Consider the following 26,596-nt stretch of genomic DNA (forward strand, 5'->3'; position numbering starts at 1 on the left):
GGACTTTTTGTCCTTTCTAAATAAGAGCAGCCAGTTCAAAATAGCCCTAACTAACTACACTGTGTAGATTTTGTTTCTGCCTGGAATTCCTCATCAGCTTAACCTTGTGCAGAAAGAGAAAAAAATCTGCAAAATAAACACTTAAAGGGCTTTGAAATATGAATAAGCAGTTCCTATTTTGTCTGTATGCTTTTTTTGCTAGGTTTTCAGAAGAATGGCATGAGAGTGGGAATTTTGACCATTTTGTGTCCTTTAAAAATCCTTTCCAGAACAAAAGGCCATTTGAGGAAAAACAGTGCTTTCAGAAGGCTTGTTAGACACTTAGACACCTCATGCAAATAACTGCACAGAAGAGCAACACAGACAGAGAAACAGTGTACTTTCAAGACGTTACATCATTCCATTTAGTGTGACAAACGGCAGTCTCATCCCTAGAATGGTGGAGACAGTGCCTGACTGTCTGAACCAAATGTGCACAGTGAAACCAGTATTTCAATCAGGCACTCAACGAGGAATTCGTTCCTTCAAGACGCAGTCAGACGTCCACTTGCACAAAATGACACGTCCAGCCAGCAGGTGGCAATAGTGTAACAGGGTTTCCCCAGCAAGCGTCCCAATTAGCCATGCTCCCTGAACGTGCAGTCACTCCGGGTTAGGCTAGGATTGGAGCTTTTCAGCTCGCCATAGGTATGGGCTTCTCAACTTGTATTTATTTTAATACCCCCCCACCCCCTGCCAAACGCTTCCCTGAAGAGAGAGAGAGAGAGCAGTTACAAACAGTGAAAGCATTGTTTTCTTCTAGATAGGATCTCCTACAAGACGGGACTGTGCTGAATTTGAAAAGGACATATAGGGAGTCTGTGATTGATGTGACAACCTTAAATGCACCCCTTTGCTCACGCTGCTCATCAAACACACCCCCAACACACACACACACACACACACCATCCGTATCTGCATATCATTCCGCACGAAGTCACTGGAACGAAACAGCTGAAAAGTTCACAAGGAATAAAGACCAATCCCAAGTGGCGTGGTTAACAGCTGTCGCTCAAACGCCTGGCGTGTGTGGCTGTGGGACATACTCCCTTCAGGATGAGAAGGGGGCTTTCATTCTCCTTACCTGTACTGTTCCTGTTTGGCTACCCGTGGGCATTCAGCTACTTGGAATAAAGCCACACTGGTCTGTACTGTTGCATCCTTCTCCCTCTCTCTTTCCCTCTCTCTCTCTTTCACTCTTTTAATCTGCATTTACTTGGGTATCTGTCAATTACACAATGAAAATATGACAAAAATAATACCATTACTTGCAGTCTGTCTCTGTCTTTCACGATCAAATGTGAGCCCAATAATAAAAGGGAGGTGTTGTCTATTTGCCCAGACTGGCTGCTGCATTAGATGTAACATGCTAAAGCGAACCTTGTTTGTTTTGTGTAATTTCTTCATGGATTTCATGTGGATTACATCACAAAGGCCTGGAGCTCGTGTAGCCCGCTGGCACACTGCAGCGTGGCAGCACTCCCCCCTCCGCTCAGGCTGCTAAAACGCTCAGCCGCTGCCAGCCACAGCGGAACACCGAGACGCTCTCTGCGGAGTTCAGGCCACGCCTGACGCTGCCCATCAACAGGGCGTGACCACAGAAAGCTCCTGACCCACCGGCCCTTACCGCATTCTTTTCCTGCCTTCAGCGGCGCTGCTAATGCAGTCCCTTTGTGTGGGACTGAACAAAGCCAGGCGCAAGAGACGCCGATGCCACTGCGCTGCCTCTTCCCCTCGCGTGGACTGACATGCACAATTTATCGTTGTGTTGCTGAGCGTGCATTCCCCCCCCCCCCCCCCCCCCCCCCCGACAGTAAAAGCTGAACAGCATCTTGAGAGATGCTCGACCCTTTCTGCCGACCGGGGCCCTGTCCGCCGTGCCGCTCCTGCCGACTAACAGTTGGCCCTGGGTATGGCTCCTCTGAAAAAATTGTAATTAATGATCGCTGTTAACAGCGGAGCTAAAAGCTCTGCGCTCACGACCGGACAGTTGTGAGTTCAACCCCCAGATGTCTAATTTGCGCAAGGTGCCAATTCAGTGCAGCTTTGGCGAAACCTCTGGTGTATTAATGAGCTGTGTAATTTGCAAAAATTATGGCTAAAAGCATCACGCCAACAAAGCGATTGCTACAAGCCTATATGGGCGTTTGTCTTGCTCTGATGCATTCATTTCCTGAAACTTAATGCTTTGGGATCTGACCAGCTGTACAGCCGAGCTCCAAAAATAATGCAGCGACATGAGGACTCAGATACAATGTTTAAGTCGGATCCAGCACAGGTATGCGAGGTGAGATAATTCAGTTCTATATCTCTATGAAAAGTTTCCTGCAAGGCGGGGGTGGAGGGAGGAAAAAACTCACATACAAAAGCAATTTTCTCTTAATTAACAACGTTCCCGTTTATGCTTTGATCACATAGCGAATCGGGAAAGTGCTGTAAGCCTGTACCTCAAGCCACGCAAACACAATGGTGGAGAAACAGGAGGCTTAGAAACGGTTTTGTCATGAGCTGGCAAAAGCGATCTCCCTCCTAGACCCTAAATCACTCTGGGGTGGACGTGATCAACTCCCCCCTAAAGGCATGGGCAAGATTGGTGTCGTTACGTCACTACCACCTGCACACGCCAAGGACCTCTGACAAAAAACCTCGATCTGCAGCTTCGCTCCCCAGATAATGACCACTACTATAGGTCTGCAGTGTAATCCAGTGGGAGGTTAAATGCTGCCCGGGGCGTGGAATGAAAGACTTTGTGAAGGGTAACTTGCTGACTGAGTAAGCATCTTGAGTCACTCTCCATGGCCGCGATTGTCAAGCCTCTCTGTAAATCTTGCAAATGGCAGATGCAGTGGAACTAACAGGGAGAGAAAATTTGAGATGACAGGCAGGCAGACACAGTTTGTTGTTGATATTTTGAATAGCCACAAAGGCGATGGTATGTTTTTTAAGCGTATCTGCAGCTTGGTCTGATCAAGTGCATAAGGGGATTGTAGCAGGAACCCCATGTATGGTCATTTCAACAGAAACCTCTGGACTGATGGAACCTTTAACAATTGTCTGATATTTGCCAGTCGTCACCCTTAATGGGATTCGGATGGCTACCTTAGGTTGCATTGGCATGATAGCAAACACAAGCCCGTCTGTGCACCAGATGATGATTTTTTTTTCTGCACTGCAGTATGATCACGTATTAAAAATGGAGCGTAATTATTGAATTAAATCCAACCATTCAGCACAGTACATTCACATCCACCAATTCCTATTTGGATTTAAATGGCTGTGCAGTTTTCCATTGTGAATGGATCAGTTAACAGTGATTTATAAACCCTGAAAAATTAGGATCTAGGGGTCTATAAAAATGAAAAAAATATATATATATACATATATATTTATATATATACAGTATGCAAACACACACACACACACACACACACACACACACACACACACACACACACACATATATTTACTTATACCCCTGATTAAACAAAAGGGCAAAGATGTACTATATTTTTTCTGCTTACTTGTATTCATATTTGTGTTATATTTTAATCTTAATATCATTGCACACAGAAATAGAGATAAGGATTTTAATCCAGAAAACATAAGAGTCGTAGTTACTCACAGATTTAAGAAATCCATGAGGCAAAATTCAACAAAGAAATCTACATTAGTATTCTGCTTGTTGAAAGTTCAGTGAAAGCTTCTAGAACTATATAAAGGCATCCAAAGGCTTTCTGTTTCCGTGTTGTATAGGAGGAGGAGACACAGAAGAGATTCATCAGCAGCATGCATTTCAGAGAGCTCTCTGAAAACTGCAGGTAAATGTTTATTCACCTCTATAAGCGGGAAAAAGGCTATAAAAGAATTCACAAAAGCTGAATATACTACTTTCCGCTGTAATGTCCATTATTAGGAAATTTACTGCCACTGGTACAGTGGAAACTCTGCCAGGCAGAGGATGGTTGTCAATCTTGCCACCAAAGGCTGTGAAACATGGTCTGTGTTTGGGGGACAACTATAAATCCAGAGGCAACAGTTGGAGATCTCCATAACAAACTGGCATCTTGAAGTTACTCAGTGTTAAAAAGAACCATGCCAAGTTGGCTTCTTGAATTTACCAAACTACATTTGAGTGACAACCAGTAGCATGCCTCATGCTTAGATGAAATGAAAACTGAGCTTTTTAGACATTTTAATCAGTTTTATTTTAGGCATGAACAGGTGAAGCTGAAGTTGATAAAGAACCCATGCCTCTCTCTAATTAAAATAGAAGGAGTTATGAACTCCAACTTGTACCAAGACGTTTTGGCCAAAAACCTGGTTCCCACTGCCAAGGACCTCAAACCTGGCTGAAAACAGACATTTCAGCATGACAACAATCTGAAGTATTCATAAGAAAAGGTTAACTGAGTACAAAATAAGTGTTGGCAACTGATAATCTCAATCTCCAGACCTCAGAGCAATTGAGTATTTATGGTTCAAACTCAAGAAAACTCTGCCTGATGGACAGCTTAAAAATTCCACCTCATAAAACCGTATACGAAGCATTTTGCAAGTGTAATACAGGAAGATTAACACAAATATTGCCAGGGTGTGAATAAAAGTTATCCTTTTGTTTTCTGGAATAAAATGTATTACTTAGGTGTAATATCACTTTTCTCTGTACAAGATTAATGTATATATTTTTAAATTGTGCATAAAAATATCCAGTAGGTGTATATGTACTTTACAGCACGTTTCTTGTTCCTGTTTATCCAGGGTTAAAAATGGGGCTCACTGTTTGCCGATTCTCTGTAGAATATAATTAGCGAATCTGTCCAACACAATTAATGTGCGCTTAGATTATGGAAAATTCAAATATTTTGCTGTCCTCAAAAAATGTCAAGTGTGACCACAGCTAAATTGGGGTTTGGATCAATTACAGAAAACACACTATTGCCTTTAGAGAGCCAGCACTCCTTCTTTCAATGTCTTTACAACTGGCTATGTGCCACAGTATATATTAAAAGTCTGGAGGCTACCTTCCCAAAGAGAGTAGCACAGGCTCTAATAAACTTTCACCCTCAAAGACAAATGCACATGTTAATTGTCTACACCCCACCTCCTCCCCCCCAGTGTAAAAATCTAATTATCTACGGTCCACCTTATTGGAGAGGCCAGTAATCGTTCCTACATCAACCAAATGAAGGGGCTGAGGTAGCAGAACAGACAGATAATGGCTTCTTAACTTTCCCTCAACATAAAAAAAAACACTTTCAGGATAGCTGATCCTCTCTGGAGCCACTTGTTCCAAGTGAGACGCCTACATTGGGGTCCTGAAGCCAGATAAAAGAAAGCCTGTTTGACAAAGTAAGTGAAGCCTGTGTACCTTCACGGTCCTCTTCTCCTTTACTCTGCTTCTTACTCTTGGGTTTCTTAGAAGTGGATGTCTCCTTTTTACCTGGTGAAGAAAAGTCACAGACAATATGCAGTGCAACCATCAACATGACTGTTATATGCATTGTCAAAACAACAATCATCATTATGCAAGTCTTTAACATAAACTGTCAACAAGCAAATGAGAAGATTTCACTTCCTCAGAAAGCTTTGTTACAAGTGTTAACAGGGTAACAGTGATCTTTGTATCACAGGGTATCAGATGATCATCTCAATATACAGAGTGTTGTTTTTCAACATGACCCCTGTTTTACCATAACCCAGCCTGCTTCAATTTCTGTCATATTTCTTAGTCATTCATACTCTACTAGGGTTGAAATCTGTTCAGTGCTCATGGGCCCATCTATGGATCCACCTTGAAATTGCTTTCTTTCTGCAATTGTGATATAGATACACAGTGTGAAAATAGTAGCTATCAGAAGGATGTTGTCACTGGGGAAATCTGGTTTCGTTGTGTAGCATTGATCTGTGACTTTGCTGGTCCTTCAAGGTCTCTGTGGCTTTCGGGTCATAGGCTAAAAGGGTATTCACTGGACTATTAGAATGTTTTAGTTTTCTTTCTCATACCTACTTGAGAAAAAATGACTCAACTGAGGCAGAGAGAAAAGAAAGCCCTGGGCTGATTCTTGACAAAAGCTCCACTCCACACGAAAACTGCAGTAATTTAAACCCTTCCACTGAATCCAGAATGCACAGAATCGAGCTCTGTCGAACAGACCAGCGCTTGGCTGGAATTCAGGCATCCATCAGACAGGGACATAATTGGACAGAACTGTTTGGGGGCGGGAGGAGTTCAATAATGACATGCCTTGATGGAATCTCCCAGCAACTGGCAACACTAGGGTTTTATATGTTACTGGAGTGATGTTCTCTAGGCAACTGGTGTCAATTCATGTCACTAAGGCCTCATCATAAAACATGAAATGGATGTAAAACACTACATTTAAATAAATAAATGAATACAACCTCATTCAATAAGGATACATTTACTTCTATTCAAACAGAAGCAAGTAAATGAGGCCTTTATTCAATAATAATAATAATAACACATCTACATAAATCAATAATGAGAGTGCATTGTTAAAGAGCAAGCTACAGAAAAAAAGCCTTTTTGAAAGCACCTGGGTCTTCTGGAGGCAGTATTCTTAAAACTTCCTTACTGTAGTAAAACTGACACTCTTACTTGCTTTATTGGCTGTACTTGTAGTGTGCCCAAAAGCAACTCATCAAATATTTATACATGCCTGGTTCTATTTAACTGGAAATGCATGCCAAACTCAAATTTGCTCTTGCCTTACCTGTGTTTTTATTGTGCTCGAAGATTTTGAATTGCATGGACATACGTTATTCATGAGGGTGTTTCTGCTCGCAACAAAAATATACTGTCTTCACATTCCAAAATGTATGGAAGGATAATGCATCGATTTATTCAAGTGCTCACCCGATCATCCTACAATCCTCTATTATAAATGCAGTAATGATAACAGCCTACAAAAAAGGCCCAGGGTAAAGCTAAGGTTGCTGATGCAAGACGTTCAGTCTTTAACTGTCTTTTTGGATGTCTCAGCCTCAAGAGAGGAGAGATGAGTAGCCCCCATTCCCTGCTGCATGGCACAGTCGTGGTGCCTGCTCCACACTGCGTAAATGACATGCACAGCTTGGCCTCAACAGAGTAATCCCACTCTCCATGTTTTTTGGTAAGATAAATTCAAAGCCACTGTAAATCTGAGTGTCTGCCAGACAGAGCCATTGGTACTCCGAGCCTGAGGGTGGCAGAAAACCTTTCTTTTCCCCCATTCATAAGAAAAGGAAAAAATCTTAATAAATGCCTGCATGAATTGCTACAGTACACTCATATATTGTAGAACATCATGAAAATCACTTTAAAATACAGGGGGAAAAGTCCCCTTTCTAAATATCGAAGGAATTCAGTACTGACACAACTGACCTAAATGCCATTTTCTGCTCTTTTTAAGATTTGCAGACAAGGATGACATGGAGACATGCTAAGGGAAATGGATGTGAGGGTAGGCAGTGTAAGTTGCTCTAAAGTCTAAACTGATTCATACACCACCTCACAAGAAAGGCATGTGTAACTGAGTAGCTGCAAACTGTAAAACATTCCATTTGACACCACTCACCTTCCTCTGTCTGTCCCTCAGTTCCCTCATCATTAACATCATTGTCTGTGGGGAGAAAATGACAGATAACATGTTACAGTCTAGCCGTGCCAAGACCCTTGCATTCCAGAGATTAAGGTGTGGCTCCACAGCCTGACGAGGTACATGGAGTAGCATGGGTTTGTAAAACTCGTCAGTTTAAACCCTTGTGGGGCTGAGTACAGCACTATCTCTTTACTCACAACGCTGCTCTGATGTCTCAGACTCACTGCACACCACCAGTCAGCCGTGGTTGCTTTGGGCGTTTGGGGTGAGAGAGCATGATGGTTTATTTGGTTTGATGAGGGACTGTGACATTGTTCCCTGGAGTCTTTGATAAGAGTTTGATTAGTCTGCTGCACAAAACGCATGGGTATTTCATGCAGTAGGCCAAATGCCCCTAGCATGGGGCTGATTTGGCATTTGAAGTTCGCTGGACCAACCCCCTTGGGAGTGAATGCCATAAACCATACCAGTCCCAGGGACACCAAAGCCTTGGGCTGCTCCCATGATGCACTGTGGTGTCTTTATCAGAGTCGCCATCGGGAATTCTGTAGTCCTCAGACATTCTTCTCAAAACAGGCTTTAGCAGGCATCACATGGGGCTGCATCTATTCCGACCTTTTCTGTATGCGGCGCAAATAAAAGCAGCAGAACTTCAAGGAAATGTTTGCAATTAGCTGGAGGGTTTATCATGGAATTAGAATGCTGTGCATATGCCCACAAAGCATGTACACAAGGATCAAGTCAAAGCTCCCTCGTTCATGTCAGATAAATTGTACACCAGGGTACGAGAGCGCAGAGCAGGGCACAGAGAGAAATCTTAATCATGCTTATTGTGCAGCTGTCTGCTAAATATGCACATCACCAGCGCACACACACTGCTCAGAGTGGCTCCACCCCTCTCTGTCCACACGACCAAAAGCCCGCGCCAGCACACCTCACAGAGACCTCATAGAGCACAGCCCAGAGCGCTGATCTGTTAGCTGCTTTCTATTAGTTAGCCATGACATTTTGAGTTATTACAGAAAATTATAGTGGTTCAAATGCATGAGACATTCTTTCGCAATTAGTCATGGTCTGGCACACCAGACACACGTGAAATAAAATCTTTTATTATCCAAAAAAAGGCACTATAAATTCTGTGTGAGCCAGTCTTTATTTCTTTCCAGAGATACCATTTTTGGACAGATGTAATTTTATTTTATTGTATTATAGACTATTGGTTCGGAGCAGTTCATTGCTCATGCAAATTTAATCCGCCCATGAACAAGTGTGGTATGAAGTAAAATGTTTAATTTTTTTTCTTTCAAAAGAAAAGAAAATTTAAGAGGTGGGAGTGAGGGGGAATACGTGAAGATAGAAACCATTCAAAAAAGTATGCAATAAGTCATATCATGCTCCAAGCATCAACACTGGTGTCAAAGGCATACTGAAATGTGCCTTTCCCAGCGCACTATATAGCCCTGAATGCCTGAATGTCTGTTCTGGTGTAGCATAGCTTTACAAGCTGTCTTTGATAAAATGCTGGTGTCATCGATTCTGCAAAATTCAAACCATCAAAAGGAGCCCCTGGGCTATACGGACGTGCTTTTCTCTCATAACTCACCACATAAAGTCATGGAGCACAGCGACGGAACCTTGCTGTCCCAAGCATTTGTGAGAAAGGAACAGCGGGAGGAATTTTGCTGATGTTTTGAAACATGTGATCATCCCAACATGAGCAGATATTTGAGGATATCAAAAGCATAAGGTGTTGCTCAGCCCTCTTTTAATGCACTGAAACCTTAACCTTTAAGCTCAGCAATGACATGTACAGAAACAAATCAAAAAGAAATGAACACATCTCTATGGATACTGCCCCAAAAGAGAAATAAATTAACAAGTATGGTCCACACGCCGGATACTGTAGGCTCCAGTCTGCCCTGTTCCCTATCCAATGAAGCCTGTCAGCAAAAAAAGTTTTTCATTTAAGACTTTGCCAAAAATGTATATGCCGTAATTATGAGTAAAAGCAGCTGGCAGCTGGCAGCGGGTTGGGATGCTTTCTGAAGTAGGCCTTGTACTTGGCACAGGAATAGATGGCGGTGAGTAGGCTGGGGGGCCTGGGAAAGATTCCCAGTACCAGCCAAGCAACAGGGCTAGACTGAAAACAAACTTCTAAGGGCAGTGTGGTGTTTTAAACAAACACGAGCACTGTGCAGGGCCACACTGAAAAAAAAAGGGCCTGCAATCTATGAGCGAGAAACCTAGCCAATCAGCAGTAGAGCTGCCCCCGTGGGCCTGGGGGAAAGACATCCCACTGTACTACTACCCTTTCTACCGAAGTGCCACGGCAACCACATTTAAAGGGATAAAGTAACATTCTCGGCGTAAAGTTGCAAAGTTACTGATGAAAGTGTTCAGAATGATCTGGGAAAGGGCACATCTGAAGGAAGCCTGCATTAATCATCAGTCCACTACACAGACCGTCCCTGACGCGTGACATTCAGCACAGCATGCGCATCGTCGGGAGCGCGTTGGCGAGTACAAGAGAATGAAACGGAGCTAAACGAGGCCCGCTTGAAACTTTACGCCGAGCTCTGTCAGTCTCGCAAAGGATCAAAACTGCTAATCAAATGTCTTTATCTTCTTTTCTCTGGTGCTGACAAAGAAATGTGCGTAGGCTTCATTTTCATCCCTGTTAGGGGTCTGAGTTCCCTCTGAGATTTTTTCAAAACATAATGATGATTCACAAAAAAAAGATTCTAAACAAATTACAGGCTTTAAACATCCCGACAAAAAATACAAATAGAGTCAGTGGAAGACTGATATTAGAGCCAGCAGGGTGCTTATTCAAGGCAAAAAGGACCATGCAAGTCCCATGCAAATAAGTAGCAATTTGTAAGCCATTGAATCACGCTGTAATACGCATTAGAAACAACATGTGGCAAAGTGAAGCAAGTGACAAGCGGCCTCACCTGAGAGGCTTTGCCACTTCAGCCCCATGTTCAACAATATTAAATGAATTTGTACTGGCGCTTGACATACATAAGCAGATTACAGGTGCTGAATGGGTTAACTCAAATTGTAGGCAACCTCGTAGGGGATAGCAGCGTGTGATTCTTCAAAATGAGTTTCGGCAGGCTAGGCTCACAATCCAGCTATGAAGGATTGCAGCCACAAATGCTGCGTATTTCTTTCTGTGTGCCAAGCCACACACTTAATTGTCTTTCACCAAGGTTACAGCCCATTCCACTAAAAATATGACAGCTGATTAATTAAATAACAGCAAACTGGTGAGAGAAGGAAGAGGAGAAGTAAAAATAAACAAAAGCAAGAAGGAATAGGTGTGAATGATTGCAAAAATTAATAAAAACATTACTGCATAAAGTTTATATGACATGTGGTTGACTCCTAAATATCTTATGTTCTCTACAGGAAAACTTCCCTCATTGAAGCCATACTGTACATTTTTCTAACAGGTCCCATGAGGGTATTGGTGTGACACTGAGTGTTCACTGTTGCAATAGCAGAGGACTTGCTGCAGGCTTATGTTCAAACCTGACCCCAACACTTCCACTCAGTATCTACAGTTTCTGGGCCTTTACAAATCAATGCATCACTAAAACCCACTCTGAGGAACAGGCTCAGCAAGGTTTCGCTTTAATGTTTAATGAGTCCTGAATGTTTTCCGTTAAATACGTATTCTTTTTGGAGGACGCATGTGCTGGATGCAAGCGCACTGAGGACTCAAGGCACTGCTAAATAGAGCAGACAAGACTGCTGCAGTTATCATAAACGTGACAGTTGTTTAAAAGCCTCTGTTTTGTGAGACCTCTGTAATATCTCTGTCAATGCCTATAAAACTGGATCTCAGTGAATGGAATCCCTGGTCATGGAACTTATTCAGCAAAAGCCACTTGGGTCCTGGTGGCGGGAAAGTAATCCAAGTTTATACATAAGAGAATTCATTGAATTCAATTCAATTCAGTGCATTTAATATTGACTGCTTGAGGTGTTGCAGAATGTAATAAAATGGTTTCCTTTAAGCAAATGCACCGCTTACATATCCCAGGTTGATCACATCTCTCAAGCTGCTCTTAGGATGGAGAAACAGCAGGGAAAACAAGATTATTAAAATGTTCCTGTCCACTTACATGCATTTTGGGAGCTCACTGTACGCTCGCAAAACCTACTGAACCTGTGTTGAACAAAAGAGCTTTTTGGGTAAATACTCAGATGATGTCATGGGCATGTCAGCACAAACCTTGTGAGCAATCATCTCAGCTTTTACCACAAAGTAATAGGGCATGCTGGCGGCTTCATGTAGGGCCTAATGTGGTTCTCTTGGAAGTGAGTGCTGACATGTTCAGGTGGGAGCACAGTTCTGCAGACCAGACTCCACCATGCCAGAATCCTACTGAAGGTATCATTTAGAACAGCCAATACCCCTTAAATGAATGGATCAAACAGTGTTCGGCACTACCAAACACAATGAATTAAGCAGATGGAAAAGAAAGATAAAAGTGTGTGATTGTGAAACAGCCTCTTCAGAAAGAAAGCTTGGTAGCGTTCACTTGCTGATGTTGGTTTCTTCCTATCAGAATACTCATCACGTATTGCATGTTTGATGCTGTGGGGAAAGCCAGTAGTGTGATGCCTCTATGGTCATTATCATGTATCCATGATCCTCTGTATTTTGTTGCCAGGGTTTACGTTCTGTTCATCGTGCTCATTTTGAAGAAATGAAGCCCTAACTCTTGCCCCGTGGCTATTTTTCTACATTAGACTCAGACAGACGCCTTCAAATGAGTATCTCAGAGGAGGCGATGAAACTTCACACGGTGCTCAACACTGCTTTTAAAGACCATCTGAGGAACCCAAAACAAACTGGAGTCTTGAAAGCTCCAGGAAAATATGACCATGACCCTTATCCTTTTCCTCACACGATTTGAAGATAAGCCTGACAGAGTGCTGTAAAGAGGAGTGAAAGCCTATCTCGTATTAAATTGGATGTTCTTGGAGTTTTTAGAGAGCCCTGAGTTCACAATTGGAGGTGAAGGCTGCTGGATTTATGTAAACATACTGTGCTTGGTGATCATGTCAAACATGTTCCTAAGACTCCTAGCGTGTAGGAGAATCAAATCCTGAGCTGTTTCAGACATTATACCTGACCCATTTTCCCAGCTGTGATGTAAGTTGCCCCTCATTAATAAGCATGTTTTGAGGCAAACATCTGCACAGACTAATCATCTAATGTGGTGATGCATTGACGAGGAGCCAGGATTAAATTCAATCCAAGAGCAATGCCTTTCACTCTTAAATTCTATAATATTATGCAACTGTTATGTTCGCTCATCTACAAACCATTACAGATTTGGAAGGAGCTGAAGAGAATCATGGGGGGGGGGGGGGGGAGGGGGGTAAGCAATTAAAAAAGAAATTTTAAAAACAATGCTATCCTGAATTGATTTTTCAAAGCACAAAGTGAATAGAGTGATTAAAGCCCTGATTCTCCTACACTCTTCCCAATATCTGGAAATAAATCTGGAAAAATTTTGGCAAATACACTTGCAGCACCCTTGTGTGAAGTAACAGCAAATGGGCATGAAACATGCATGTGAGCACAGACACTTGATTTGCAGTACTGGACATGTCAGACAGGAGCAGGCGAAGAAGATAGAAGATAGATGTGGGGAGCCAAACCCCCCCAAGCAAGATGTGAACCTGAGTGTGCACACGCTACCAACTCAGCTACTTTAAGTGGGGTGATGAATGGCATTAATCACATGGGTCCCCCGCCTGCATATTTACCATTTCCAAGGCCCAGGAGAAAGTAAAATGAATGGCCTCGCCCCAAAGGGTCAAAAAGCGCATTTAACTCCGACATTCCCAATGAAGGCAGGACCGCAGTTTGGAGGAGTTTTTTAGTCCTCCTTTCAATGACTGTATTTCATTCTCCGTGTGATGTCAACCTCTTGAACCTCTGTCTCATTAAGAGGAAAATTCACTCTGAATGATATGGGACGTCAGGTAACGTCAACAGTCCACCCTTTACCGCCACCTTAGATGTGATAGCACAATATTACAGGTATGCCTCAACATGGTGCCTGTAGCCATGGTAACAATCTTTGTTATCTGTTGTAAATTTTTCAGATGATTACAAAAACAAGGACAATGAAACCTCATTTCCTGACATTTTCCTCACAGTATGAATGGAGACAGAGGCAAACCATTTGTGGGTGGTTCACGCAGGCCTGTGTTATAATTAGAGATCTGGCAGTCCTAATGCACTCTCTCAGTGAGACCCAGGGATTGACGGGAGCTTGGGGGAAACAGAGCCCGCCTCATGTGGGAGAAGGTAAATGAAAGCTTGACGTCCTGTACTCCACTGGGGGCAACTGGAAGTTAATATGGGGCTTGTGTAAAGCAACTGCGCTTCAGTACAATCCTCTGCGGATCCCCATCAGCTCTGGTGTCGTCTCACGGCCTGGAAACATGCTGAGAGCTTGGTGGGCCTGGCAAACGCTGAGCGAAGGAGGAAAATATGCTTGTTTGTTTCGCATCAGAGTGACCCCGTGACAGCTGCGGGCCAGCTTTGAAATCTGTGCCCTTTTTTGTGCAATGATGACTTGGACTTGTTTTTCACAACAGCAGGTAGACACTACCAGTGCTGAGGGTTGGCCAAAATGCTAACATTATGATTGGAAGCTACATGGCTTATCACTGAAACGAATGAATTTTTAGATTCTGCTAGATCACAATCAGCAGTTAGCACAAATACAGATGTAGTGTACATGTGTAGATTTCTATTGGCCTTACATTAGATCTCGTTAGCTGTGGCACTCCAGGAGATTTACATTATATTGTAGTTGCTATCAGACTCTCTCCTACAGAGGAGCTTATAGAGCTGACCATTTTAATGTTATCCATTTACACAAATAGATATTTACTGAGGTAATTCTCATAAAGTACTGGCACTTCCAAAGAGTACAGCTGCAGTGCCCTACCAGGGCATTGAGCTAGACACCTTGGGGTTACAAACCCTGTTTTTTATCGCTTTACCACACTACTGCCATATAACACATAGTTGATCTAGTAAACCATCTAAAAAGACCAACAGAAAAATGTTAATTCTTACTACACTCATCACCCTCCGCCATTGTCATTGATTCAGTCACTAGTGCAGTGACTGAATCACTACTTTGTGTCTTTCCTTGATTGATCAATACATGACATCCATCACCACATCCCTACTATGTTGATTCCATTGCAACTGAGAGGAAAAGTGTCTGCACTTACAGTGAACAAGATATTTCTCTTCAACTTATACAGAATCTGCAGTGTTATATCTTCAGAAATCAATTTGAAAGGAGTCTGAAGTTGCTAGGATACTCTCTTGCTTACTATGTACAGTACAATGTTGGATGCAAATTTACTCGGCTCCATTTAACTCTAATAATTACAATTTTTCTGAATATTTAATTTGCTTGGCAGACTCTCTTAATAAGTCTGACTAATGTATTTTTCATTGGGCATATTATGTATTTTTTACATCTGGATATTTACAGAAGTAATTCAGGGTTAAGTGCCTTGCTCAAGGTACCACAACAGTCCCTCATGTGTAAATCAAACTGGGACCCTTCTATTTACAAGCCTAGTTCCTGAACCACTAAACCACAATGGACAATCTGTATGAGAGCACAGAAGGTACCTGTACCTTGGGAGAAGAAACGAGACATCTTTTCTTTGTAGATCTTGTAGTCAGTCTCCAGGAACACACAAAATATGACACGATCAACCTGTAAAGGCACAAAAAGAACGCCTCATCAGCACAGAGGCACATTTCACATCATGTTCATTGAAAATTGTGGTCAAAGACCCATGGTGAATAAACATACGGCGAAATCATGTGCTTGAGTTATATTAGCATTTCACATTCAAAAGCAATCAACCAACGCATAGAATGCATTACCAGAATAGGGGGTTCTGATACAGTTCTGGAAACAGCTGTCAATCATTGCCAGCTTTTACCAGTTCTATTTTAATTCACACCTTTTTTCACAGCAGACCTTTAACACATTATCTAACAGACTTTTTCCACATCACAACTACTGAAATATGAACTTTTTTCCCCTCAATAAAATTCAGTTATGTGACAAAAACCAAAGCAAATTAAAATAACTGCTATGCCTCACAGAAAATACAGAGCTATGTGTCTAAATATGGATGTGAACAATAAAACCCAAACCATTGATCTAACTTCACACAAACCCTTAAAAGAAACTGCAAGGAAAAAGGTTTCTTTTAGTTTGGGTTACTTAAAGCCCACCATCTCCCTAATCGTTTAGTAAATGCAGAGCTTGACTCCTGCACTGCCCCAGTCTAATTTAATTGTCCCATTTCCTGCTTGTTACAGACTTGGGCCCATTTAATAGGCCAATTCAGGTATTGGATGAGGGCCATTACAAATGAGACTCAATAGCACCTTTGAAAATTTAGAAGCAGCAAATTACAAGGAGAGCAAGGATGGTCCGAGACAAGTTATTGATACAACTGGAAAGCGTGAGCATCTGCAGTCATTACCAGCTAAAGGCCCTTCTGGAGCTCCCCGGGCCGGTGTGGACTATGCTGCTGGAGTGTGTTGTATCATTTTCCTTGCCAGGGAAAAACAAACACACCTAAAGTGCAGATGTAATCTAATTAGTTGGTTTCCATCATGATTTTCCACATGGGACCACCCAACCGGACCTGCCACGTGTATTTTTTAAGGATTACATCACTGCAGGGGGCTCCTTCCACACTAAACCTCTTTCTTTTGTCATACGGTACAGTGCATTTTTTTTTTTTAGAAAGTGAATGTATGAAAGCAATTATACAGATACCTGTGTTCCACACATTCACCTGTGGCTTCCACTGATCAAAACACATACAATATTTTCTAATCTGGGTTAATTCTATGTTAAATAAAGCCCCTTTATTTATGGCATTCTCATGACTGTGTCCCCTAAACTATTAAAAAATAATAATAAAATTGGAGAGTAATGAGTACTTTGGAATTGGGAGGGGCATGTGATTCTTTCACTGTGAAGCTTTACAAGATGTTCCACATAGGGATTGCTTCAAATGGCACAATTTGATGGGAATGTATCACTCAAGAGCAACACTCAATCTTGCAAGCACATAAATATACTAATCAGTAGTATACAGTATATAGTACAATACAATGCATAACTGCATTAATGAATCTCTTATTTTCACTTCTGTCTTTTTTTTTTCTGCACCACATCTTGCCACCTTTCTAGACAAGTTTCCTCTCAGGCATTACATCCTGGTTCACAAATCTACCATCACAGGTCACCGTACACCTCAGCTCACCATGAGACTTCAAATCTAATCCCTAATCTTGGTTATTTATTTTTATGCGTGTGCATTTGTCATTGTGCAACATAATGCTGGGCATGTACAGTACGGTTCATCTCGGCAGCAAAAGAGTCAATACCTTTACATATACATACAGGACTGTTTCCAATAGCGTTTTGATGGGCTCTGTTGTTCACCAAGCTGAGATCATGCCATCAGGAGGTCCAGATTTGCCTCATTAAAGTTCGCTTGAGTTTGTGATCCAAATGAGCTTAAATGCTCACACCTCTTTCCAAACAACATTCTCTGCACTCATTTCCCAAAGAATGCTATAGTGCAAGTTAACACCAAGTGTTCAGCCTATGACTACTTTTGGACAATGACAATCCATCATTGTCTCAGATACACATGTGCCCTTTGCAATAGCTATGAAAACTGTCTGACTGAGTCAAACTCTTGTACCAGAGACAGAAAAAGAGAGGAGTCCACCAACCATAAGAAAGAGAAGAAAAAAACAGTAGTAATCGGTCCTAACTCGGAGGATAAATTGATTTATGTGCCCTCCTCCCACACTGAACAACTCCCCGGGTAAACAGGTCTTTACCACAGAAGACAAACATGTTTCTTAGTGGGAGGAGAGATGATGGCTGTTCTGAATACCTTAATTTTACAAAAAGATGAATAATGGCGACCCTTAGAATTTCTGATGTGAGCAATATTCTGAAAAAAATAAAGTGACTGTTTCTGAGGACGCACGCCTCACAGCTACTGTGCAATAAAGGATTCAAATCAAAGAGCAAACCATTTGGGGATAAACAGACAGACGCCTATAAATAGTTTATGGGGTGTTCTTTGGAGTCAATGTTAGAGTGGAACCGAAAACTGGAAACAGTTTTTTTTGTAAATTGTCTTGGGGGCTTAACTCATAAAGTGTGGCTTCAGTCTGTCACCCTTACGAGTATCAAAAAAAAAATTAAAAAGGCTTAAGACTATTTTGAAGTCACAGACTCCTTGGCGGGCAGATATGAGAGATTTGTGATAAAAACCACATTTGGTTTACCTGCAAGCCACAGGCTGCTACAGAATGGCTACTTGACTGGAGTTTCCATTTAGATTTTATGGAGGCCATTTTATAACATGGCACCACTGAGAGACACAATGTGCAATAATTCATATCTTGCATTAGAGTGTACTGCCTCTGAAAATTTTCATGTCGAGCCATTTTTTGCTTTTATATTGTCACTAAACGACAACTCCCCCCAAGTGCTGTATGGGTAGTTCCACATAAATGTGACCAAGGTGGGGCACCTGGTTTCTTAGAGCACATGAAAATGCGCACACTCCATATGTAGTATTTTCCAGAGACTCCGTATGAAATGGGAGCGCCATACAACAATGTAACTCTTTTAAGATGCAATGCTTGCTAAAGATGTCAGTAAATACAGAGAGCAGGAAACAGGGGAAAACACTGCATGTCAGTACCTTTCTGTAAATGCTGATGTAGTATTATGCAGTAGTACATTTGGCACAGGCACAGTGTGACTAATGATTACAGAGGGATGGCGGCTGTCTGCATGTTACAAGCACCTTGGGTGTAACCACTAAATCATTTAAATCCAGTACAAATGGCACTTTTTTGTTAAAGTTATTTGCTGTAATTTTAGTTTAAATGGACCCAGGGCTGTCCTCTGGAGAAAAATACAGCTTAGTTGAAATGACTATATCAACAGCTAACTCTGGGTAAAGAGTTGTTTGACATACTAAGCGTACAGGAAGCAGGTGGTTGTCAAAAGGGTGCTTTGTAAGGTGACTGGTTTGCTTGTTTTGAGAGTATGTGCTGTATTGCAGGCCTTGTCTTAAACACAAAAAGTAGGGAAGCTTAAACACCAGTGAAAAATTCAAGCTCTGAGAGGAAAAGCAACAATATTGTAGTTTCTATCAGAGTTTTGCAGTTTGAAGTCCACACAAGCTCCCAAACCCGCAAGCTTTTGGAGTCTCCTGACCCGTAGTTTATGGAAGGTTAATGGGCCCTTTGAGGAACAAGCCACTCTGAGCTGTCTGAGAAATTGCTAGAACATAACACACTGTGACTTTGTGTTCACATTCCATGTGTTCACTCCCTCACTTCAACAAATACAGCTCAAAGCTCAAAGCCAAGGCAAGAAACACACAGAAAACAGTAAAGGATTATTACTCAAGTTCTGAATTTCACCTTCCTAATCCTCGAATGAACTTTATTGCTCTGCATTGCAATGATGAATCATTTCAGCATAATGTTCTGCCTGACCATCTGGGGTATTTCAACACATATGCTGTGTGTGACTGGCATGGTTATTGTCCACTCACATCTGAGTCCTGACAAGACTCTTCATAGGGGCAGCTATAGCTCATCCATATCACGATTCAACACTCACAGGAAATTCTTCAATTGATGCTATTGGTTACACATTTATTTAAAGAAGTACACATCAACCTACACTTTGTTTTAAATTGTACAAGCACACATACAAAATCAGGGAACCCTTGTTTCACATGCTTTTTAGAGTGCTCTCTTATATTTTTAGTATTTACATTTGGAAACGTGGAGCAAGTCATCTGTGCTGTGTGTTACATGCATATTCACTCTCATTAGACCTGATACTTATGACTAGAATGGGAAGCAGGTCTCCCTTCTGCTTGTGTTTATACAACAGTGTATACATTGATCTGGAGATCTACATTGTAAACACAAGATCATCTGCATTGCTCCCGCTCAATACAGACCAACTAATTCTGACACGAAAACCTTTTCTTTGCCTTTAAAGATCTCTTTTCACAACTTTGGGACTCTGTTTTTCACTAGGACACAAGTCACACTCAAGCCAGTACATTAATGCTTTTTATCAACTGACAGCCAAAATATGTATTTTGCCATTATGGTTTAAAAATGTAAATTCAATTCCATTTTAAGGAAATGTTTGTATAATGATTCTTGTCTCTTAATCCCCAAAAACAAAATAGTTTAATTAGAGTTGCAATAGTATAGAGACATAATATTTAAGGTTATTTAGTTGTTTTCCCCCACCTTTAAACCATTTGTGAAGTCCTTAGTCATACCAGACGCCGTGTCAGAAACTTACATATATTTGAGTAACTCCATCTATGTGCCAGAGACGAGATAAGTTCTGGACATTCACGGTCCGGCAATCTGTACTGACTATGTACTGGTGTATCAACACAGCAGCGGTCAGGAAGTGGACAGTGGAGTGCCGCAGCTTACGCTGAGCACTCCACACAAGCCAAGGTTGAGGAAGTTAATGGAAGACTAATTAGAAAGCTGGGATCACCACACATTGGGTAGCATGCTCATTACTCATCCCTGATTGGTGAAACGTTGCCAAAGGGAAAGTGCTAGACGATTGAGTCCCTCAGCACAGGCAGGTGGGGTCACCGGCTGCCATGGAAACAGGAGGCTGCTCAGCAAAATAAGGTCTGGGACTGAGAAATCGCTCATCGGGGTTTGTTTAGTGGGAACTTGATTGCCACAAGGCAAAACCTACTACACAGGAATCCACCTGCCTGCAAATTCCTTTGGTCCACCGCCTTTTGGTTTTATCATATCCATCTAAGCAATTTACTATACCCCTAGCTGGCAACATATGACATATGTCTCCAAGTTGAACAACCTTTAAAACAGCTACATTCGTCACACTCTGTGCACAGAGGAAATCACAGTGGCTCATATTGTTTTATACAGTAACTTTTTTGAACCACTTCAATTAAGCTCCAATGTCCAGGACAGTCTAATTTAATTTCGTGCATCCTCATTTCCTGTAGTAATAGGGGCACATATTCACCCTGTCTTTTCCAATGAAGCACATACTGGCCTCGCTCACCTTAAAAAATGCATCAGCTTGTCATGCAGGGGCATAAAGATTATTTATTCATATAAGACAGGCCTTGTAGACAGACACAATTTGTAATAGCTGTTAGCATTCCTTGTGTGGTCTGATTATGGAGTGTTCAGTTGTGTGGGCAGTGGCCCTCTTGCAGTGAGTTAAGGCACTTCGGCAACAGATGATCCATCATCACCAGGCACCCATGCCCATAATTACATTCAGGGCACTGCCAGGGATTAGATGCAGACGTGCTGCACACACACACACACACACACACACACACACACACACACACACACACACACACACACACACACACTTTTTAACTTGTGTTACCATCTTGATTCTGTCATAGGCAATAATAGAGAGAGTTGTGCTGGCTCGTCTCCTCAAGCTTTCACAGGATGGAGCAGGAGTCCCTGCTAAGAAGGGCCTAAAGGATGCCAGGGTGCAGCAGCTGCACAGGAGACAGGCATTATCTGAGAAAGCCTGTGCTATAGAACACTGAGAAGGAAGGAAAATAAAGCGTGCTGAGATGGCCTTGCAATAAAGAATCCTGTACACTACAGTAAATGGAATGTTTGCAAATGCAACCGTTTGAAGGGCAACTACGGCTGGTCTCTAAGGAAAAAGGAAAAAAAGAAAAGAAACTAGCAGCTGACCTTACAGTGTTAATTTAACATATGTATCTAATCAAAGCTCTACATTGATTTACTTTTTTTCTGGAAAAAGTCCAAGCAACTGAAAATGAAACCCAGGGAAATATTTAGTTGGACATACTGACATTTACTAATTAACTGACCCTTACAGGAATGTTTTATAGTTGCTTTCTACCACTGAACACCTTTTTCTGAGTTTTATTTTCTCATGGAACCACCCACAAAGCATTTCAAATAAGCTACAATAAGGGTGTGTGGAACATTCAAAATATTTGATTTCACCGATTCCAATCTATGTTTAAATACTTTGTTTTTCCTTACACAATATACAAACACTGTACACACATCTTCAAAAAAATGTTACTCACTTCAAAATTCAAACACAATAAAGTTATTAAGAAGATAACACAAACAAACAGTGCAGTGTAGTGCAGAGTCTGACAAGACTCCCGATCTGAACACCAAATAAGGGATGCCTCCGATTCCTCTGGCAGAAGAAAAATTCACGGAAGAGCAACAATGCCGGCCGGCTGGTGGACCCTTTCCAGGCCTTATTAAGAGCACCACTACACACACCTGGGCCAGTGCTGCATGGGCCCAGAGTAATTAAAGAGCCTGAAAAGTAGGAGATGGTCCAGCCCGCACACAGCCCCCGAGGAAGCCAGGGAGAGGGAGTTTGGAGGGATGGGAGTGCACTTTGGAGATTATTCATACAGCATGTTGAACAATAATACAAACAATGTGGACAATGATGTATGAATATTATTACTCTGATGATCTTCAGAAGAAATGATCATACATGCAAAGACTAAATCTGAATTTTAGATTATATTTGGCAGTCCTGCACAGATAACAAAACGTTGACTGTCCACCATTTTTTATACGTGACATAATATTCCCTCAGAGGTATGACACGTGTAGCTATAGAGAACACGTATTGTATTAATGAACATTCAATAATTTCACTCCACCAGTGTGTTCAGTTAACTTTGCAACCATAATGTACTCTTTAGCTATAAGTGCTCCACATATTTACATCAATTACCTCAAATAATTCCCCCGTCATACAGTATGGCTTTCTATAAGAACAAATTGCCATATGTTCTGCAGTACATGCTCTTATGGTCTTGAGGTGATTGAAGCTAGCAAGCAAATGTGTCATTTTATTATAACAACATATTTTAATGCTCTTTAATGCTGTTAAAGGGGAGACCAAAATGACAACTCAATCCATCTGACAACATTCCCTACTGTTAATACGGTAGCTAAGTAGCTAGCTCCAAACAGGGCACAGTGCCATGAAAAGAGTAATTTCAGTCACCTTGAATATTCCAGTGAATGTGAACAACATCACATTATGAAGCAAAGGGGCATGAAAGCCCATTTTCAATCTGATAAAAAATGTGTATGACACCTTAGATATACAGCTTAACATTTGTTTCTATCTCACATTGGGGAGTGAAATGACAAATATTCTGTTAATCTTCCAAACACAGTGGTGATTACATCCTGCCCTTATAAGCCATACCATGATAATGTTCACACTTTCTTTCCCCAGGGTGCCCCCAGGCAACCCCCACATCCCCTAGGGCAAAGATGCAAACATACATTTGCTGCAGAACTCAAGGACAAGAGTTCAGCCCATGCTCATCTAACCAGAAGGCATGAAGGGTCCTGAAATGGCTGAAAGAACAGCAGGCAAAGATGAGCTGCCAGTTTCTGCAGTGAGGTCATTCAGCATTCACCGATATCTTTCACATTTGTAGATCATAATCACTGCCTAAACACTGGTAAAAATAAACATATAACCAGCCACGCTACAATGCCTGAGTGTAACTCAAATGAAAATGGACAGTATCATCCTTCAGACTAAAACAGGGTAAAACCAGTCTATATATTTATGCTGAAGGTGTTTAGATGTAAATTCCAGCTCCTGAATATTCATGTTCTACATTCAATGTGAAAGAACAAACATGTGTTTGTAGAAGTCCCTTAACCATGTCTCAAGGGGTTCCTGCAGAATTATTCTAAACGGAGAAAAAGCGATTAGATGCTGGTATTCAGACACTATTTGAATAACACACTTTATTCTCCTGTAAAGTAAAGCAGGAGAAAATACCGTTATATAATAAAGAATGTGGAGGAATCAGATCTGTTGAATATCTTCAATCATTTTGTCTCAGGCATACATTTCTCTTCGAGACAGACCATGTGTTTCTTTGAGTTATTAAAATTTAGTGGAAGGTTTCGCCAGTCTGCTGTCATGTCAAGAAGCAAATTAATAACATCTTAAAATATCGCCTCTGTGACATCAGTGGAATTTCAACAAATGCAATTTGATAAAGTTCATACAATGCTCTTTATTACATATTTACAAATGGCATACGCTAGAACCATGCATGTGTCATGAAAGGCTTTATTTATTCAGGGGAGAGACTGTGATGTCTGACTATTTTCTTCAGAGCTTTGTCCGAGGCATATATCCTCTGTCTCTTTATGCATGTCTGCCAGTCATGGAAAAGCTCTAATATGACTGACACCTGGACAGAGAGACAGGCAGTGGCCGCTCAAGTTAAGAGTGGGAGATATGGGACATCCTTAGGTTGACAGTGATAGACTTTGTCAGCTGCAGTATGGCACTCCACCTGCAGCAGCCAAATCATCATTTCAAAGTGTGGCTTTGAAAAGGTCAGTCCTTTGAACAAAATGCTTGAATCCATATATCAAAGAGAGGGCCTGACAACATCTTTTAAGAAAGCAGACGTGCTATTAAGTGCTGCAGAACAAAAGGGTAGTGAGAATAAATATTTTACTTTTTGAGGCTAGCTGTGTCTGTCCAACGTTAGGGCTATAAATTTGGCAGTGTGGCCATATTAAGTGCTTACTGTGGTAATTCTGTCATTAAAACATGCTAATGAGAGCTAGAATGCCAGTAAATGCATATTTGCATAATTCATTTCTGAGGGTTGCTGGGTTAAGTGTAATTTTTCAGGATTCTAAACAGATGTGCTAGCATTTATTTATTTATTTTTTTAATAAACTGTTTGGTTCAATACCACTGCCACTGCTTTTCATACAGTAAAACAGAACCCCCTCCTTTTTGAATTACATCCCAAGCCACTGCTGGATGCCTGAGACATTCTAAAATAAATAGGCTGACTGCTAAGAGCAGCTGAAATTTTCAATTTCCATGTTATTTCAAAATAACATGTTTGTTAAAGTAATCTGCGTGCAAACAGAATATAAGCTTTGTTTATTGTTTCCCTTTAACAGTTTCTCACACTCAGACTGGAGAGAAATTCAATAGGCCTTGGACTTGGACCAAATTAAATCTAAAACTAAGCAAACATCAAACAGCCAATGAGAGGACATGGCATAGTGTTGCCAGTTTATTTTGTGGCTGAGTCATCAAGTGGTTTGTTAGCCTTCACATTTAAACACTGGAGCACTTGCTATAGCATTTCACCGTTGTTACTTTTTTAAATTAATTAATCATTATTAAATGCAATGAACATGGACAGCATTTCACTTTCACAAGATTTTGTTCATATTACAAGATCTTACCCCTGCGTTTGTTTTGATCTTTAAATTAACAGCATTAAATGTGGCATACCTGTGGCAAAAAAGTCAACCACATCACTGAATTCTGAGAAATTTTAAAATATGGATGCCCTTCAAGATAAATAAATAAATACATAAAAGCATACTTGAGAAGACAGACAACCTTTAAGAGAAAGCTTCCTTTATACTTCCATATACAATTGGCACAAAGAAGAAAAATAGTTTATATAAGCTGGAACATTTGTGGTTTTCAAATGCCACAACAAGGCAGCAGCCTCCTGGGCCTCTTTGAAAGCTTCGTTTGGGGAAAAATCTGCCAGTATGTAAATGTCAACTATGATTCTCTTCAAGCGCAAGTGAAGGAGTCCCTCCCACTGCCAAAGAAACACTCAGCAACTCATTTTAAGTTCCAATAATGGACTGACAGCTTTCCCAAAATAACCAGCAGCTGCTGAGGCTTTTGATGAGTCGTGGCATCCTTTAAAAAAGAATGGACTCCTTTAGCCGTCATCTTAAAGACAAAATGCTGTTTATGAAGACTGGCACCCAGGTCTGAGGGACTAAATTGCCAGATGATGGCTCCGGTCATGTAATTATGATGATGAAAGCCTTTTCTATCAATCAAGCCTGAGGGAGAGACAGAGGAATAAAAGTTCATCATCTAAAAACAGAAAAAAGGGGGACTGCTGTTGCTGATACCTGGATCTACAGAAAATTAGAAAGGAAGAGCTGATGTGTCTGAATCCATAATGGCATTTTTAATGTGCTGACTTTAGGTAGTACTGTGCACTCCCTGAAGGTCAATTCATTGTGCCAAGATAAGGGAGTTACTGAATCTGATGTGCAATAAGGAGGCTGCTGGCTGTCTGATCGGCCGGCTTTAGGACTGAAGCTATTTATTCATCCATTAGCTTTCCTCTCCTAGAGTCCGCAGGGGCCCGTGCTCCAGTCAGCCACTAAATTCACACTGCTGGCCAAAGACGTGCAATGCGTGGGCTGGCCAAACTGGGACCACAGTTTCTTACCCTATGGACACACACCTCACTGACTTTGATCACATTGTGTCCCCCCCTTTAAATCAAGGGGAATCTGGAATGTTCCCTTTGATAGTTGTGGTGGCTGCAGAGGTTCATTCAAAAGTTATGATGTGAATTTATTATTAAACATACAAACCTATTTGTTTAACGAGTTAGAATGGGGGCTACATGAGTATGCTAGCGCAATTTGTCAGACAGAGTGCTTACACCGAAGTTAGCGATAATTTACATACATATAACACCACACATTTCCATCAGACTTTCAGAACAGAACAAAAGCAGAAAAAAGTTGAAAATAAAACCCCAAATTGTTTTTTTTTTTTTTTTTTAATTTGCATTATCCAGACTTTTGTCAGACAAAAAAGTATTGTACTGAATTCTAATGCAGCGACAAAACCTCAGACAAGAGTCCAACTAGACTGGTATTTTTGGTAATTTCTCGAGTGCAGCTTGGTGCTTATATATGGCATTTATTGCACTTT

At 41.3% G+C, this 26,596-nt stretch overlaps 1 protein-coding gene across 1 annotated transcript in view; it reads right to left on the reverse strand.

Annotated features, from left to right (window-relative positions):
• LOC118790322 (ADP-ribose glycohydrolase MACROD2-like) overlaps positions 1-26,596 on the reverse strand; it is a 153,693-nt gene that overhangs the window by 22,989 nt on the left and 104,108 nt on the right. The window contains exons 5-7 of the mRNA XM_036547231.1: positions 15,337-15,418; positions 7,617-7,661; positions 5,408-5,479 (exon numbers count right to left, since the gene is read on the reverse strand). Of these exons, the coding sequence (XP_036403124.1) occupies positions 5,408-5,479; positions 7,617-7,661; positions 15,337-15,418 (199 nt within the window). The remainder of the gene's footprint in view (positions 1-5,407; positions 5,480-7,616; positions 7,662-15,336; positions 15,419-26,596) is intronic.

The sequence above is a fragment of the Megalops cyprinoides genome, chromosome 15 (genome assembly GCF_013368585.1).
Source record: "Megalops cyprinoides isolate fMegCyp1 chromosome 15, fMegCyp1.pri, whole genome shotgun sequence".
Lineage (NCBI taxonomy): Eukaryota > Metazoa > Chordata > Actinopteri > Elopiformes > Megalopidae > Megalops > Megalops cyprinoides.